The 13226-nt window shown below is 61.5% G+C and overlaps 2 protein-coding genes across 4 annotated transcripts; both read left to right on the top strand.

Annotated features, from left to right (window-relative positions):
- Positions 1-87: 87 nt before the first annotated feature.
- On the top strand, positions 88-5443 carry TNFRSF4 (TNF receptor superfamily member 4). 3 transcript variants are annotated; one of them, XM_070474115.1, is made up of 7 exons: positions 91-2774; positions 3027-3152; positions 3563-3670; positions 3926-3992; positions 4561-4757; positions 4927-5055; positions 5148-5443. In XM_070474115.1, exons 1-7 carry the CDS (start codon positions 2633-2635, stop codon positions 5216-5218), a joined length of 840 nt encoding a protein of 279 aa, XP_070330216.1. In that variant the 5' UTR covers positions 91-2632; the 3' UTR covers positions 5219-5443. The 3 variants fall into 3 exon arrangements, with proteins under 3 accessions (XP_070330217.1, XP_070330216.1, XP_020729437.1); XM_020873778.2 differs by having other exon boundaries at positions 93-2774; positions 3030-3152; XM_070474116.1 differs by lacking the exon at positions 3563-3670 and having other exon boundaries at positions 88-2774.
- A 4746-nt stretch (positions 5444-10189) lies between these two features.
- TNFRSF18 (TNF receptor superfamily member 18) lies at positions 10190-13215 on the top strand. Its single transcript, XM_070474114.1, has 5 exons — positions 10190-10343; positions 11207-11329; positions 12233-12320; positions 12491-12693; positions 12757-13215. Exons 1-5 carry the CDS (start codon positions 10190-10192, stop codon positions 12879-12881), a joined length of 693 nt encoding a protein of 230 aa, XP_070330215.1. The 3' UTR covers positions 12882-13215.
- Positions 13216-13226: the final 11 nt, after the last annotated feature.

The raw sequence follows: 13226 nt of genomic DNA, 5'->3' as shown, positions 1-13226 counted from the left end.
GAGTTTGGAAAGCACAGGAGTCCTGGCCTGGGGCTTACTGCGGGGGATGGGGAGGAGCAGCTCAGGGGGCTGTGGTGAGGCTGGGGAGTTGGGAGCCTGCAGTGGGGGAGATGAGGCAACAGGTCCTCTACTGGCCCCTTCCCAGGTTCTGCCATGCGTGGTGCGGTGCGTGGCTGCCGTGTGGGGTGGAGGAGGTGACACACTGGGGGTCAGATGACTGAGGGAGGGTCAACCACCAAGCTCGCGGCCTCCCAGCTGGCCCCTGCCGGGCACCGTCGGAGGCCTGAGCCCATGGGGCCTCAGTGGATGGCTCACCTGGCCAGATGGTGTGCGTGGGCCTCGGCTGGGGTGGGGGCTCCGGCCAGGTGGGCATTTGGGCCAGCCTGAGCTGCCCATGTGACCTGCTTCCGAGCAGTGTGGGGAGGGGCTGCCCCAGAGGAGCAGGGCGCGGCGACCGAGCTGGTTTCCAGACAAACAAGAGGAAAGAATGTTTTCAGAACTGAGACAGAGTGCGGGGCCCATGGCGGTGGCTGGGGCTGAGCGTGTGGGCGGGCAGCCGCCAGCAGGTGTAACTTAGCTGGGACAGAGATGTCAATCAGCTAGGTCCATGGGCTGCCACATGTGGACCCCGTGTGCGGCAGGTGTCAGGGCCTTGGGCAGAGGGCGGGGTGGTCCTGTAAGGAGTAGGGTGCTGCCAGGCCCTGAGTTATTGCCATCTCAGAAGCTATAGTTTGTCTTAAAAATGTTTTTCTCACCTTCAGTGGGAGAGGGGTACAATACTTGCACACACACGCGTGTATAGCAGGCTGCCTGGGTGCTCTGCCCCTCCCCTGTGGACCCTCCCTCTCTGGAGGCTGGGCCAGCGACCTGCGGTGGCCCCTGCGGGCAGAGCCAGCTGGTGGAATTTCCTGCAGGTGGGGAGGGAACTTCTTACCTGTGCCCGTCACCACCAGGAGGAGGGGGATTTCCAGCCCCTGCGGGAGGCTCCCCGCCTGGAGCGTCAGGTTAACCGTTAAGCAGAGAATCCTGTCTCTTGGTTCAGATTTTAAAGGCACCGAAGACACGAAAGGCCTCTGCCGTGGGGCACCAGGATGAGAGCTCTGTGTGGGAGGAAGCATGTGCACATGTGTGCATGCGTGTCTGTGCTCATCTCCGCTCACACCCCACAGTGACGGCATACTGGCCGTCCTGCTGTCCCGAGGGCCCCGGGGCTTGTCTTTCCTGTCCACCCCCCCCCCCCCCGAACCCAGGTGGCTGTGGGGTCAGGGAGAGCCTGGCATGGCCTCCAGAGTGTTGGGACAGGCAGCGCTTGTCCAGCCAGGGGGCAGAGCAGAGGGTCTGTCCTCATGGGCCACCCCTTCCAGACACAAGCCCAGGGGTTCACGAGGGCAGCACACACACGTCCGGGCACGTGGGGCTAGCACCACACATGCGTGCCACGCGTGGTTGACACACACTCCCAGGCACACATCACGCCTAGGACACCCGGCAGTGCTTGACCAGCAGCATGTGTTGGGTCTGCGTGGGCAGCTTATCCTCTTCCAGTCCTGGAGGCTGGACATCAGAGACCCAGGTGTGGGCACGGCCAGTGTTGCCGTGTAGCCAGCTGTGTTCTCTGTGTCCTCATGTGGTCGTCCTTTGTGCATGTCTGTGCTCTGACCTTCTCTTACATGGACACAAGCCCACCTGTGTCCCCACCACGCCATCCTTGCCCCCTAAGAAGCCCCTTCTTCCAGTATAAGCCTCATGAGGGTCGGGCTTCCATGTGCGGGTTGTGGCCTGTGAATTCAGCCCCTGACGCCTGCTGTGCTCAGGGACATGCAGCTGCTCTCCCCCACCTGCACACGCCTGCACACCCGTGCCCATGTTGGCGCTCACTGTGGGTACTGGTCAGGAGGGGCCCAGTCCATCAGAACTGCTGGCATTGGTCTGGGCTACTTTTGGACCCTTGGGCCGGTGACCATGCTCCAGAGCCCCCAGTACCACCTCCCCTCCCCCATAGTTGATGCCTGACCCCATGTGCTGCCCTGGCTCACCCACGGACTCTGGGCACCCTTTGGCGAAGTGGAGGGTGAGAATTGGCATCAGTGGGGCTGTGACCCGCCCCCCCCCCCCCATTTCTCCTGAGGGTTCGGCCCTGCAGAGAAAGTGGGAGTCTAGAAGCAGCAAGCCAGGTGAAGGCATCCCAAGACCATTCTGGTCCGGGCAGCTTGGCTAGGCCAGGCAGGGCAGGGGGGCAGCCAAGATGCCTGGCCGAAAGGGCTCCGGCTCCACTTTACCGTGAGACAGGAGTGAGAGTGTCCTGTGTTGGTGCAGACCAGCTGGACTGGAGAACTGGCCTGGGCCTGGCAGGGCTGGGGGAGCTGCAGGTCCCCCTCGGGCCCTGGGTCTACACACCACAGCTGCTGGCTGGGCTGAGCTGGGGCCTGTGGGTATTGTTGCGGGGTCGGGGCCCCAGGGCCAGAAAAGAAGGCTGGGAGTGGGCTTCCCAGACTAGCTACCTTCCAGCGCTTCCTGGGGCCCTCCTAGTCCCCTCCTCGCCCTCCCCACCCCTCCCCCGCAGCTCTTATAGCCACTTCCTGCAAGGAAAAACCCCAGACTCCCAGAGCCTCGAAGCTGAGAGGAGCTGAGAATGTGCGTGGGGACCCAGCCGCCCAGGGTGCCGGGCTCAGTGCTCCTGCTCCTCGGGCTCGTGCTGGGTGCTGCAGCCCAGGCCCGCTGTCCTGGGGACACCTACCCCAGTGGCAACAGGTGCTGCAAAGAGTGCCAGCCAGGTGAGTGGCCTGGACATGGAGTGGGGGAGAGGTGCCTGCAGGGACCTAGGACCAGGAGATAGGATTGGAGGACACGGATGGGGCGGCGGGAACCTGCAGATGGGGTCACGCGCTGCAGGTGTCGTGAGGCAAGTGTAGTTGGGTTAATGGGTGATCTGGAGCCACACCTGGGATGACGGGCCAGCCAGAAGCCGGGTGGGGCTCCTGGGGGATCGCCGGGCTGTGCAGGGCTCTGACCCCGGCCTCCCTCAGCAGGTTATGGGATGGAAAGCCGCTGTACCCATGACCGGGACACAGTGTGCCGCCCGTGTAAGCCCGGCTACTACAATGAGGCTGTCAACTACGAGCCCTGCAAGCCCTGCACCCAGTGCAGCCAGAGTGAGCACCACGGGTGCCTGGCACCCACGTCAAGACTCGACCGTGGCGGGGGCCTGCCCTGCCCCCCGGGGCCCCACAGCCAGCTGAAACGACCCACAGGGCACCTCCCCTTCCTAGGGGGCCAGGGCCACGTGGCTCTGAGGGGGGTGGGGTGAGACCCAGAGTCAAGGGCTTCGGAGGGTCCTGAGCAGACTGGAGGGGTGTTGGAAGGGTGGTCAGAGCTGCCACGGGTGACCCCTGGGGCCGTGTGACCAGGAGGGATGTGGCGTGCGCGGTGAGAGAGAACCAGAAGCTGCCCAGCCGTGAGGGGCTGCTGGCCAGGAAGGTGGCTATGGACCCTTGGCCCCATCCTCAGCCTGCTCTGCAGCTCTGGCCTCCCCACTGACTGCACCCACCCACCCAACCCCCAGGAAGCGGGAGTGAACCCAAGCAGAGATGCACACCAACCAGAGACACGGTCTGTGGCTGCAGGCCGGGCAGCCAGCCCCAGGACAGCTACGGCTACAAGCGTGGAGTTGGTGAGGGGGGCCTTGGGAGCCATGTGGAAGGAGCATGTCCCTCACACGCTGTCACTGCTCCTCCCAGAGCCCCCACCCCAGCCTCAGCTGAATGCCCCTTCCCCAGCAGATCACACCAAGATGGGGGTGGGGGTCTTCCAGGTCAGGACCCATGGGTGGCAGGCAGGTGGGGAGGGGCTCTTGGAGAACCTGGGGAGTGAGCCTCTGGGCATCCCAGGGCTGGCAGATGGGCAGAGCCTGCTGACTCTGTTGCAGACTGTGCCCCGTGCCCACCAGGACACTTCTCCCCGGGCAATGACCAGGCCTGCCAGCCCTGGACCAAGTGAGTGTCCCTGTGGCCGGAGGGCTTGGGTGGCCTGGGGTCTGGGAGCCGGGTCTGGGAGCCGGGTCAGGTCTGGGAGTAGGAAGCTGCTGGCTGGGAGCTCCTGGGCCTGACTCCCCATGGCCCTTGCCCCGCCCCACCCTGCGATGGCCCTGCCCCCACCACGACCCCTGCTCGGCCCTGGCCCAGCCTCCCACTGGCCTTCCTGCTGGGTCATAGTAGGGAGTCTGTGAGACCCCAGCCGAGGCCCTGGGAGTGTGAGAGCCTCACTCACTCACATTGGAGAGGTTCCTGTCCTGGTCGGGCTGAGCTGGTGCAAGCAGGAAGAGTAGGCAGGGTTTGGGAGAGGAAGGTGCAGGTGGGAGCAGGGTAAGCGCAGGAGGCCCCGGCAGAGTCCATGGCTCCTCTCCTTGCTGCCTTTGGCCTGGACTCTGATGCTGCCTGAGTGACCAGTGTGGACCACTATTGCTTCCCACATCTCCCTGGTACTGCCCCAGTTCTGGGCCCATCCCACTGACGGGGGAGGAGGAGGGGGACTCTGGCTTGATCAACACCCTTGGCCCCTCAGCTGCACCTTGTTAGGAAAGCGAACACTGCGGGCGGCCAATAGCAGCTCGGACGCCATCTGTGAGGACAGGAGCCCCCCGGCCACACCACCGTGGGAGACCCAGGGCCCCCCAGTCCAATCCACTACTGCGAAGCCCACCACCTCCTGGTCTAGGGCCTCACAGGGGCCATCCATGCCCCACACAGAGACCCCCAAGGGTAAGGGGACCTGGTCTTGCCCCAGCAGGGCCCTCCCTGCAACCCAAATGGGGAGTGGGATGGGTGAGGAGGATGGGAGTAGAGACTCCCTCTGGACTTGGTGGGGCTCTCCCTATGGTGGGTCCCTTCCTCTGAGGGACCTCACCCAGCAGGCCCTGCCTCCTTGTAGCCCCTGAGCTGTCCGCTGTCCTGGGCCTTGGCTTGGGCCTGGGCCTCCTTGCCCCTGTGGCTGCCACACTGGCCCTGCTCCTCCACCACAGGGCCTGGAGGCTGCTGACCAACACCCCCAAGCCCCCAGGTGAGTGCTTGTGGTGGGCCCCAGACCAGATGGCCTCCCAAGGATTGGGACCCCTGCCCACCTCCCACCTCTCGCCCGTACCTCTTCCCTAGGGGGAAACAGCTTCCGGACCCCTATCCAAGAGGAGCACACTGATGCCAACTCCAGCCTGGCCAAGATCTGAGCAACGTCTGCTGGAGTGGGAGCCGGTGACCCCTCCCCAGGCTGGGGCCCCAGAGGGGCAGTGGGGGCCCCCAGGTGCAGGCTGCCCCCGTGTCACCCCTGCACGTGGCGCCCTGACCCCTGCCCTGTGCCGTTTTAGGTGCTCCTGGGCTGGCCCTGGGCTCTGCTACGTATGCTGTGCATACTCCCCGCCCAGGGTGGGCCCCCAATAAATGACGTTGGCAGATGTGGGCCTCTGACTGGGCTGCCTGGGGCTGGGGGGTGGGCAGGGGCTCCCCTGGATCCCTCACAGATCCCAGGGCTGCTGTCCTGTTCCCTGGGCACATCCCAGCACCTGTAGGCGGTGGGGGAGCCAAAATAAGTGCCCTGGGGAGTCAGTGCTGCACCTGTCAGCCACGCGAGACCCTAACCCAGGGACCTTGCCTAGGCCACTTGGGAGGGGCTGGCAGGGGCTGAGTACTGATGGGAACTCTGAGGCCCTGGCCCCAAAGGTCATCTAGGGCCACCCCTCGGGTTGCTGGGGCTCCTCCCAGGAGAAGGCACAAGTGTCTGTTTCTTCTCAAACCCCATGCCCTGCTAGACCCAAGTGTATGGTGATCCTATGACCCCCATGACACCTGCAGGGCCCCTGAGTCCCCCTGAGACCAGCTCCATGCCCTCAGGGAAACTGGAGTCTTCTGACAGGGCTGATCCTTCATCTACCCTGGGCGGGAACAGAACAGGCACCATTATGTGAAAAGGTTCCCAGGTGGGAAACCTGTGTCCATGGACAGCAGAATGGGCTGTAAAACCCGCATGGTCAGACAGTCCTGCTGGTCAGCACTGGGGACGGCCCTGGCTTGGGCAGAGGTGTGGACTTGGGGCGAGTGGCCAAGGGCTCACTTGAGGTGTGCAGGTTAAACAGCTCAGGGAACCCAGGTCAGTATGGAAACTCTCCACAGCCCATAGACATTTGCACCCCGAGTGTTCAGACAGATTGCAGAGCTACAATGAACCGAAATAAAAGACTACCTAGCTGCTGTTGGGGGTGTGGAGGAGCAGAGAAAATCTGGGCAAGAGCCCGAGACCTCGCCTGGTGCACTTGGCAAATGAGCGCCTGGCTTGCTCTCATACCTTTCCCTGCCGGGTGGCCAGGACCCAGACATCGCTGCACCAAGAGGGTCCTACAGCAGTTGAAGATCCTCCTGCCACATGTGTCAGGCTGCCGTCCTGCCCTCTACCCCTAGTTTCTTGGGCTGGCTTTTTCCCCAGAGCTGCCCTGGAGGCCCATCCATCTCTCCTCAAACCTCTGACCCCTGGTGGCCTCCTGGGGAAATGGACAATGGGACCATCATGTGTTCTTGGAAGGCTCTCAGGATGCAGCAGTGAACGCACACACCCTGTGCCCTTGGAACGGGCAACAAATTGGCACCACCGGTCAGGGGCCTGTGGTCCCTGGGCAGCGCAGAGACTGTGCAGAGAGGCTACGGAACAAGCCGGAGGGTTCTAGGGGAGAGCCCAGGGTCTTAGGGCCTGGAAGGTCGAAGGTCATGGGAAAGGGCTTCCTCCCCAAACCTCCCACCTGCTTCCTCAGCCATGAGCCCCCTACCTGACCCCTTGCATGGCAGCTCCACCTCTGAACAGCTGACAGATGGACGGACGGAGGTTGATCACTTTTAGTTTACTTTGATGCTGCCGCTAAGCACACTCTCCACTCCTGTCTCTGCTGCCAAGCCTCCTAAACCCTGCTGAGCTGCCCCCTGGCCCACAGACACCCCCCTGATATGCCCACACTGGGCCCTCCCTGCTCTAGGTCCCCTACCTGGCTCCCCATCCTCCCCCCTCAGCCCTCCTGATTAACACCTGGACCCCATGTGGGACCCTCTGCCCCTTGAGTGAGCATCACTTGTGTGAGCTGAGACAAGTGATGAAAAATGTGATGAGCTGCTCAAAAAGTATTGGAAAATACAGCTGGCAGATAGAGATCTCCCCCGCAGTGCCAGGTCACAGAAACTCCGCAGTTTGCGGCCGCGTAGGAGGAGCCTTCCGGAGCCTTGGGGACCAGAAGACGACGCAGGTCCCCACCCCTGATGTCACTCTTGCCTCTTGTCACACACGACCCTCCCTCTGGTTTCCTGCTGCTGCAGGTGGCAGTTCCCTTTGCACAGACAGCTACCCCCTGGCGCCTGCCTGCTGGTCAGCTTCCAGAAGGGCCAATAGAGAGGACCTGGTTGGACAAGCATCATTTTAGGGGATTTATCATTTTTTTCTTGGGCTTTTACCAGAATTGGGGTGATGCCAACCTGGTACAGACGTGACTGTTCAGGTCTTTAAAGTGAGCAGTGGCAGAAGGTCCAGTTCTCCACTCCGCACCTTGCCCTGGGGTCCAGCGATGGCTCAAAGCCTCCTCCAATCTAGGAGTTGAGCTGCAATCTGGGGGTCCTCAGAGAGGGCCAGTCCTAGGGGCCTCACCTTGCCCTCTAGCAACCAGAGCCACAGCCCCCGCAGAGACCCTCCCTTTTCTGCAGGGCCCAGTTGCTTCTCTGAGGAGGGCCTTGCACATCCTGGGACTTGAGTCACAAACCCCGTCATTCTCAAACCAAGTTTCACAGGTCTGCCCTGATCACCAGGTCATGGCCCTCAACATACCTGTGGGTGCCACCAAAATCACACTCCTGGGACCCCCATTGCCCACCCTACAGCATTCCCAGGGATCTCTGCCCATTTCCCCTGTATCAAGCTTCCACTGGAAGGCCAAGCAATCTGGGGAGGCTTCCTGAAGGAAGCAGGGCCCCAGAAACTATGGTGAAGAAATTAAGGTTCATAGAGACAAGGGAGAGTCTCACAGCGAGCTGCAGCCTGGACAGCCCTTCCTCCCGACTTCAGGGGTTCACTTGGTGTTTCTGGAGGCTGAGTTCTCAGCCTCACAAGCTCAAGCGCTCCATCAGGGGCCAGCACATCCCCACGGGCTGATGGGATTCCAGTGGGGAGAGCTGGGTTGAAGTCTGCAGGGCTGTCAGGGCTGCAGCCTGGACGGCCCTTCCTCCCTCTGCAGGGTTCAGCCAGTGACTGGTTTCTCCTTGCTGGCTCCTCCTCTCAGGTGTCAGCACAGCTGTAGCCTCCAGTATGTGTGATGTCTGGAGCCTGGCCAGATCCACTTGGCCAAGCTGAGGGGTGGGGGGTGGGGGTGGGGTGGGGTGTGGGGAGTGGGGGGTGGGGGGGGGTGGGGAAGTCTTGTCCTAATTTCCCGAAGTGGGGGGCTTGTTCTAATCCTCAGAAAGCAGAGACTCTTCTGACCCCTGAATAGGTTCTGAGGCTGCTCAGTGCTGGCAACCCAGGACTTCTGGGAGGTTGTGGGATCCCTGGCCTGGAGGCTTCAGAGGATGAGGGATTTCATCCCACCTGCTCTGGGTGTTGGAGGGGCCTCACAGGGCCCCCTTGGGGAAGCTGGAGGTGGAGAGGGAGTCAGCCAGGAGCCAAGGGGCACAGTGAGGAAGCAATCCTTGTTGGGGGTGTGCCCCACCCCCAATGACTCAGGATACTGTCTGCCACCCCACATCCAGCACCAACCCACACTCCAGTTCTTTCAGGCCTGGTGGCTGCAGGTTTTACATAGAAAATATTTCTGACCACCCCCGCCCACCCTCCTTGTGATGTGGCTGGGGGTACGAGTGGTGTTTCCCCTGACAAGGCACACACATTTAGGTCACATTTAGTTTCCGGAAAAGAATTCCTGGGCCAAAGGGCATGATCACTTAGGAATCCCCCAAGGTCACCTTCACACATGGGTCTACTGGGTGTCTTGTCCTCTGTGGTCAGTTGCTCTGTGGCCTACGATGATAGCTGCTCTTCTTTCTTTTTTTGGTTGCACACAACTTGTGGGATCATAGTTCCCTGATCAGAGATTGAACCCTAACCCTAACCCTGCCTAAGGCAGTGAAAGCACTGAGTCCTATTAACTGGACTTCCAGGGAATTCCCATCCCTTGAATTTTTTTAAAAAAAGTATTTTTTATAGCAGTTTTAGGTTCTCAATAAGTGAGGGGGAACCTTCCCCCCATCAATACCCCCTCTTCAGTCGCTCAGTTATGTCCGACTTTTTGTGACCCTGTGGACTGCAGCACGCCTGGCTTCCCTGTCCATCACCAACTCCTGGAGCTTGCTCAAACTCATGTCCATGATTGGTGATGCCATCCAACAATCTCATCCTCTATCCCCTTCTCCTGCCTTCAATCTTTCCCAGCATCAGTGTCTTTTCCAATGAATCAGCTCTTCACATCAGGTGGTCAAAGTACTGGAGCTTCAGCTTCAGCATCAGTCCTTCCAGTGAATATTCAGGACTGATTTCCTTTAGGATGGACTCATTTGATCTCCTTGCAGTCCAAGGAACTCTCAGGAGTCTTCTGCAACACCACAGTTCAAAAGCATCAATTCTTCAGTGCTCAGCTTTCTTTATGGTCCAACTCTCACATCCATACATGACTACTGTAAAAACCATAGTTTTGGGGGCTAAGATGGACCTTTGTTGGCAAAGTAATGTCTCTGCTTTTTAATATGCTGTCTAGGTTTGTCATAGCTTTTCTTCCAAGGAGCAAGCTCAAGAGGGGGAGCTGACTGTGGCTCAGATCATGAACTCCTTACTGCAAAATTCAATAACCCTGAGGACAGTGTATTTGTTACAAAAGACAAACCTGCACTGACACTTCATTCTAACCCAGAGTCTGTAGTTCACATCCAGTGGGTCCTCCTGTGCTCTGGACAGACGAATGATGACGCGTCCTCGCCGCTGAAGTTTCCAGAGCAGTCTCATTGCCCCAAACCTCCACCCACGCCTTGGATTTTGAGTCGCAGGGTCTCGGGGGTCACGCATGGGAACAGTTCCTCTGGCCTCTTTGGGGCGTGGCCGAGGCGGAGCGGCCCGCGGGGCGGGATCTGGGCGTGTCTGGGAGGGGCCTGCTTCCTAAAACGGCAGGGCGCGCGGCCAGGGGGACGCCATGGGGGCGAGGGGCGCGCGAGTGACCCTGTGCGGTGTCGCGCTGCTCTGCGCACTGGGCCTGGGCCAGCGCCCCCTCGGCGATCTGAGATGCAGCCCTGGCCAAGTTCTGCATGGGACGGGGACACAGGCACGCTGCTGCCGCTGCGCCCCAGGTAAGGCAGGCGGGAGCCCCTGCGCGGAGGGCGGCAGCGCGGCGCGCCTCCCTGTGCTCAGGGCAAGCTTTCTGGGTCCAAAGCCCTGATCCCAGAGCAACCCGGCGGCGGCGGAGGCAGAAGTGGCTTGGGGATTGGGGACTGGGGGTTGGGGGATGATGGCCGGGAGGTGGGGCAGGGGCAGGGAGTGTGGGAACCTTCCCCAAGACAGGTCAGGGGTCCCAGTGTGGAGGAGGGCTGTCCCTGTTCCTTCTGAATGGGTAGTGAGCCCATGGCCATCACTCAGGCTCAGTTTGGGTTTGCACCCCTCTTTCTGCCAGCTGCCTGCCTCGGACCTGCATATCTGGGTGGGAGAAAAGTGGAATGGGTCAGTTTGGGGACAAATATCCCTGGGGAAAACACCCAGGGTGTCACCCTGCCAGGACCTGGGGGGTGGTAAGGGGCTCTTAGAGTTCAGGTCTCAGTGTCATGGGCACTGTGGACAGCAGTCGGAGGGATGGGCAGGCTGCCTGGAGGGTCCTGGCAGCTGAGGGCCATGCAGGATGGAAAGCGGGCAGGGAGTAGATCTCCCAGGCGACTCCCTTGTCCATTGGGATGGCTCCGGGTCACACTGAGTCATGGTCACCCTGGGTGAGAGCAGCTTCAGGGCAATGGGGTTTGCAGCCAGGCCAGGTGGGTGAAGGAGCTGGGTACCCAGGAAGGAGGGGCACAGCTGGACAAAGCCAGGGTCCTGGTTCCCAGACAGTACTCTGCCCAGCTGAGGTAACCCTGCCCTGCCCCCCATTTCCCTGGGGGTTAACAGGGGGTGCCCTGGGGAGGGGGCTCCCCCCAGCTTCTGAGAGAGCTGCTTGTTCCCTGCCCAGATGAGGGGACCTGTCCTGAGCCGGACTGTCAGTGTATCCAACCCGAGTTCCACTGTGGAGACCCACAGTGTAAGAGCTGCAAGTACCACTCCTGTCCTCCTGGCCAGGGAGTGCAACCTGAAGGTAAGTGGTCGATGGGGGTGGCCTGTGCAGGCCAGGGGCATTGACAGGGCCCAGCCAGAGCTCATAGCAGCTGGTGTGGAAGAATGCTTGCAAGTGGGGGTATGGACACCCTCTGGGCAGATGGGCGCCAGTGTGGGGTCCTATGGAACCCGGGCAGGCAGGCGGTTCTCTTGTTCTGGCATCTCAGCCCTCTCTGGAGGCACAGCACCCACTGTGTGCGTGGCTCTCTTGGCCTAGGTGTTTTTGTCCAGAGATGATGCCCTCAGGGCCAGTTGTGAGGAACAGAGGGGTGTCCAGGACTGTCTGGCTCTTAGGCCCTGGCTCAGACTATGTCCAGGTCCTATACCCACCCTGATGCTCCATGTGGAGCCCAGTCTGGAGTTCAGCCCCTTTTCTGGAAGGAGCATCTCATCCTCTTAGGGGGCTCTTTACCTGGGGAGTGGGGCCTGCCTGAGCACGTGGGGGCTGGGGGAGTGAGGGCGGCAGGGGACTGTGTGAGGTTTTTGGGGCAGGGGAGCCTAGGGGTGACTGGTGCACAGCCTTACCCCAATCTCCAGGGCCCTCACCAGCCTCCTGCCCCCCAGCCTCCTGGAGCAAGTGAAGGCCCAGCCTGGCTCTTGCCAGGCTTCTACCCAACCCCCACCCCCCGCCCGGCTCCATCCAAGCAGGTCCCTCCCCTCCTCCATATCCCTTCAGGGACCCTCCACTCAGCCCTGAGTCACAGCCTGCCCCAGAAAGGGGCACATTGGGGACCTGATTTATCCCAGGCCCAGGTCCTGTGGGCACCAGAGGCTCCTGTCAAGTGGATGAGTTGGCAGGGGAGTCCTTCTGCTGGGGAACTGGACACCAGCAGGATCCCACCCCAGTCACCCCTGCAGCCAGTGTATGTTTGTCTGTCTCCAGGCAACTTCAAATTCGGCTTTGAGTGTGTTGACTGTGCCGTGGGGACCTTCTCTGGGGGCCATGAGGGCCGCTGCAAACCTTGGGCAGAGTGAGTGCTGGTGGGGCCTGCTGGTGGCCGGGAGGTCCAGGCAGGCTTGAAGGCGGGGCCTCTGCTGTCCTTTCTGGTGCAGTGACCCCCAGCAGCTCAGAGGACTGCAGCAGTGCGGAGGAGTGCTTGGTCGCCGAGGGCTGACCGAGGGCTCTGTCCATGTGTCCCAGCTGCGTCCAGCTTGGATTTCCCACCCTGTTCCCCGGGAACAAGACGCACAATGCTGTGTGCAGCCTGGGGCTGCCGCCCACTGAACCACCCAGCCTGCTGACCATCGTCATCCTTGCCCTGGCTGCCTGCATCCTGGCCCTGACCGTGACCCAGCTGAGCCTGCACATCTGTCAGCTGAGGAGGCAAAGAGTGTGGCCCCCAGGTCAGTTGTGCCTTGGGCAGGGGGGGGTCCCCTGCCTGCCTGCTGATCGCAGCCCCTCTGCAGAGACCCAGCTCCTGGAGGCCCCGCCACCCCCGCCCGAGGACACCTGCAGTTGCCAGTTCCCTGAGGAGGAGCGGGGCGAGCGGCTGTCAGAAAACAAGGGCCACCAGGAGGACCTGTGGGTGTGAAGTGCGGAGGGCCCATGCCTGGCTCTCCCTGGAGCTGGCCTAGGCTGGCCCTCAGGAGCAAGGGCTCTGGGCCCCGCGGTGGGGCCCCAGCTCTGGGCCCGGCCCTGCTCCCCTCGATGGTGGAAGCAGGTGGGGGATGGTGACAGTGACTGGTGCCCTGGATCATGCCAAAGAGGCAGCAGCTGTGGCTGGATCCCGTGGAAGACCCAGATGCACAGTGGCTGCCTCCCTCTCTTGCTGCCCCACTGGGGCCGCATCTGTGGGCCCCTGGTTCCCAGGACAGGAGGCTAAGGACCTGGCTACAGGCAGCACTCAATAAAAGCTTGTCCAGTGACCTAAGTGGAT

Source organism: Odocoileus virginianus, chromosome 11 (assembly GCF_023699985.2).
Source record: "Odocoileus virginianus isolate 20LAN1187 ecotype Illinois chromosome 11, Ovbor_1.2, whole genome shotgun sequence".
Lineage (NCBI taxonomy): Eukaryota > Metazoa > Chordata > Mammalia > Artiodactyla > Cervidae > Odocoileus > Odocoileus virginianus.
This window is presented reverse-complemented; position numbering and strand designations above follow the sequence as displayed.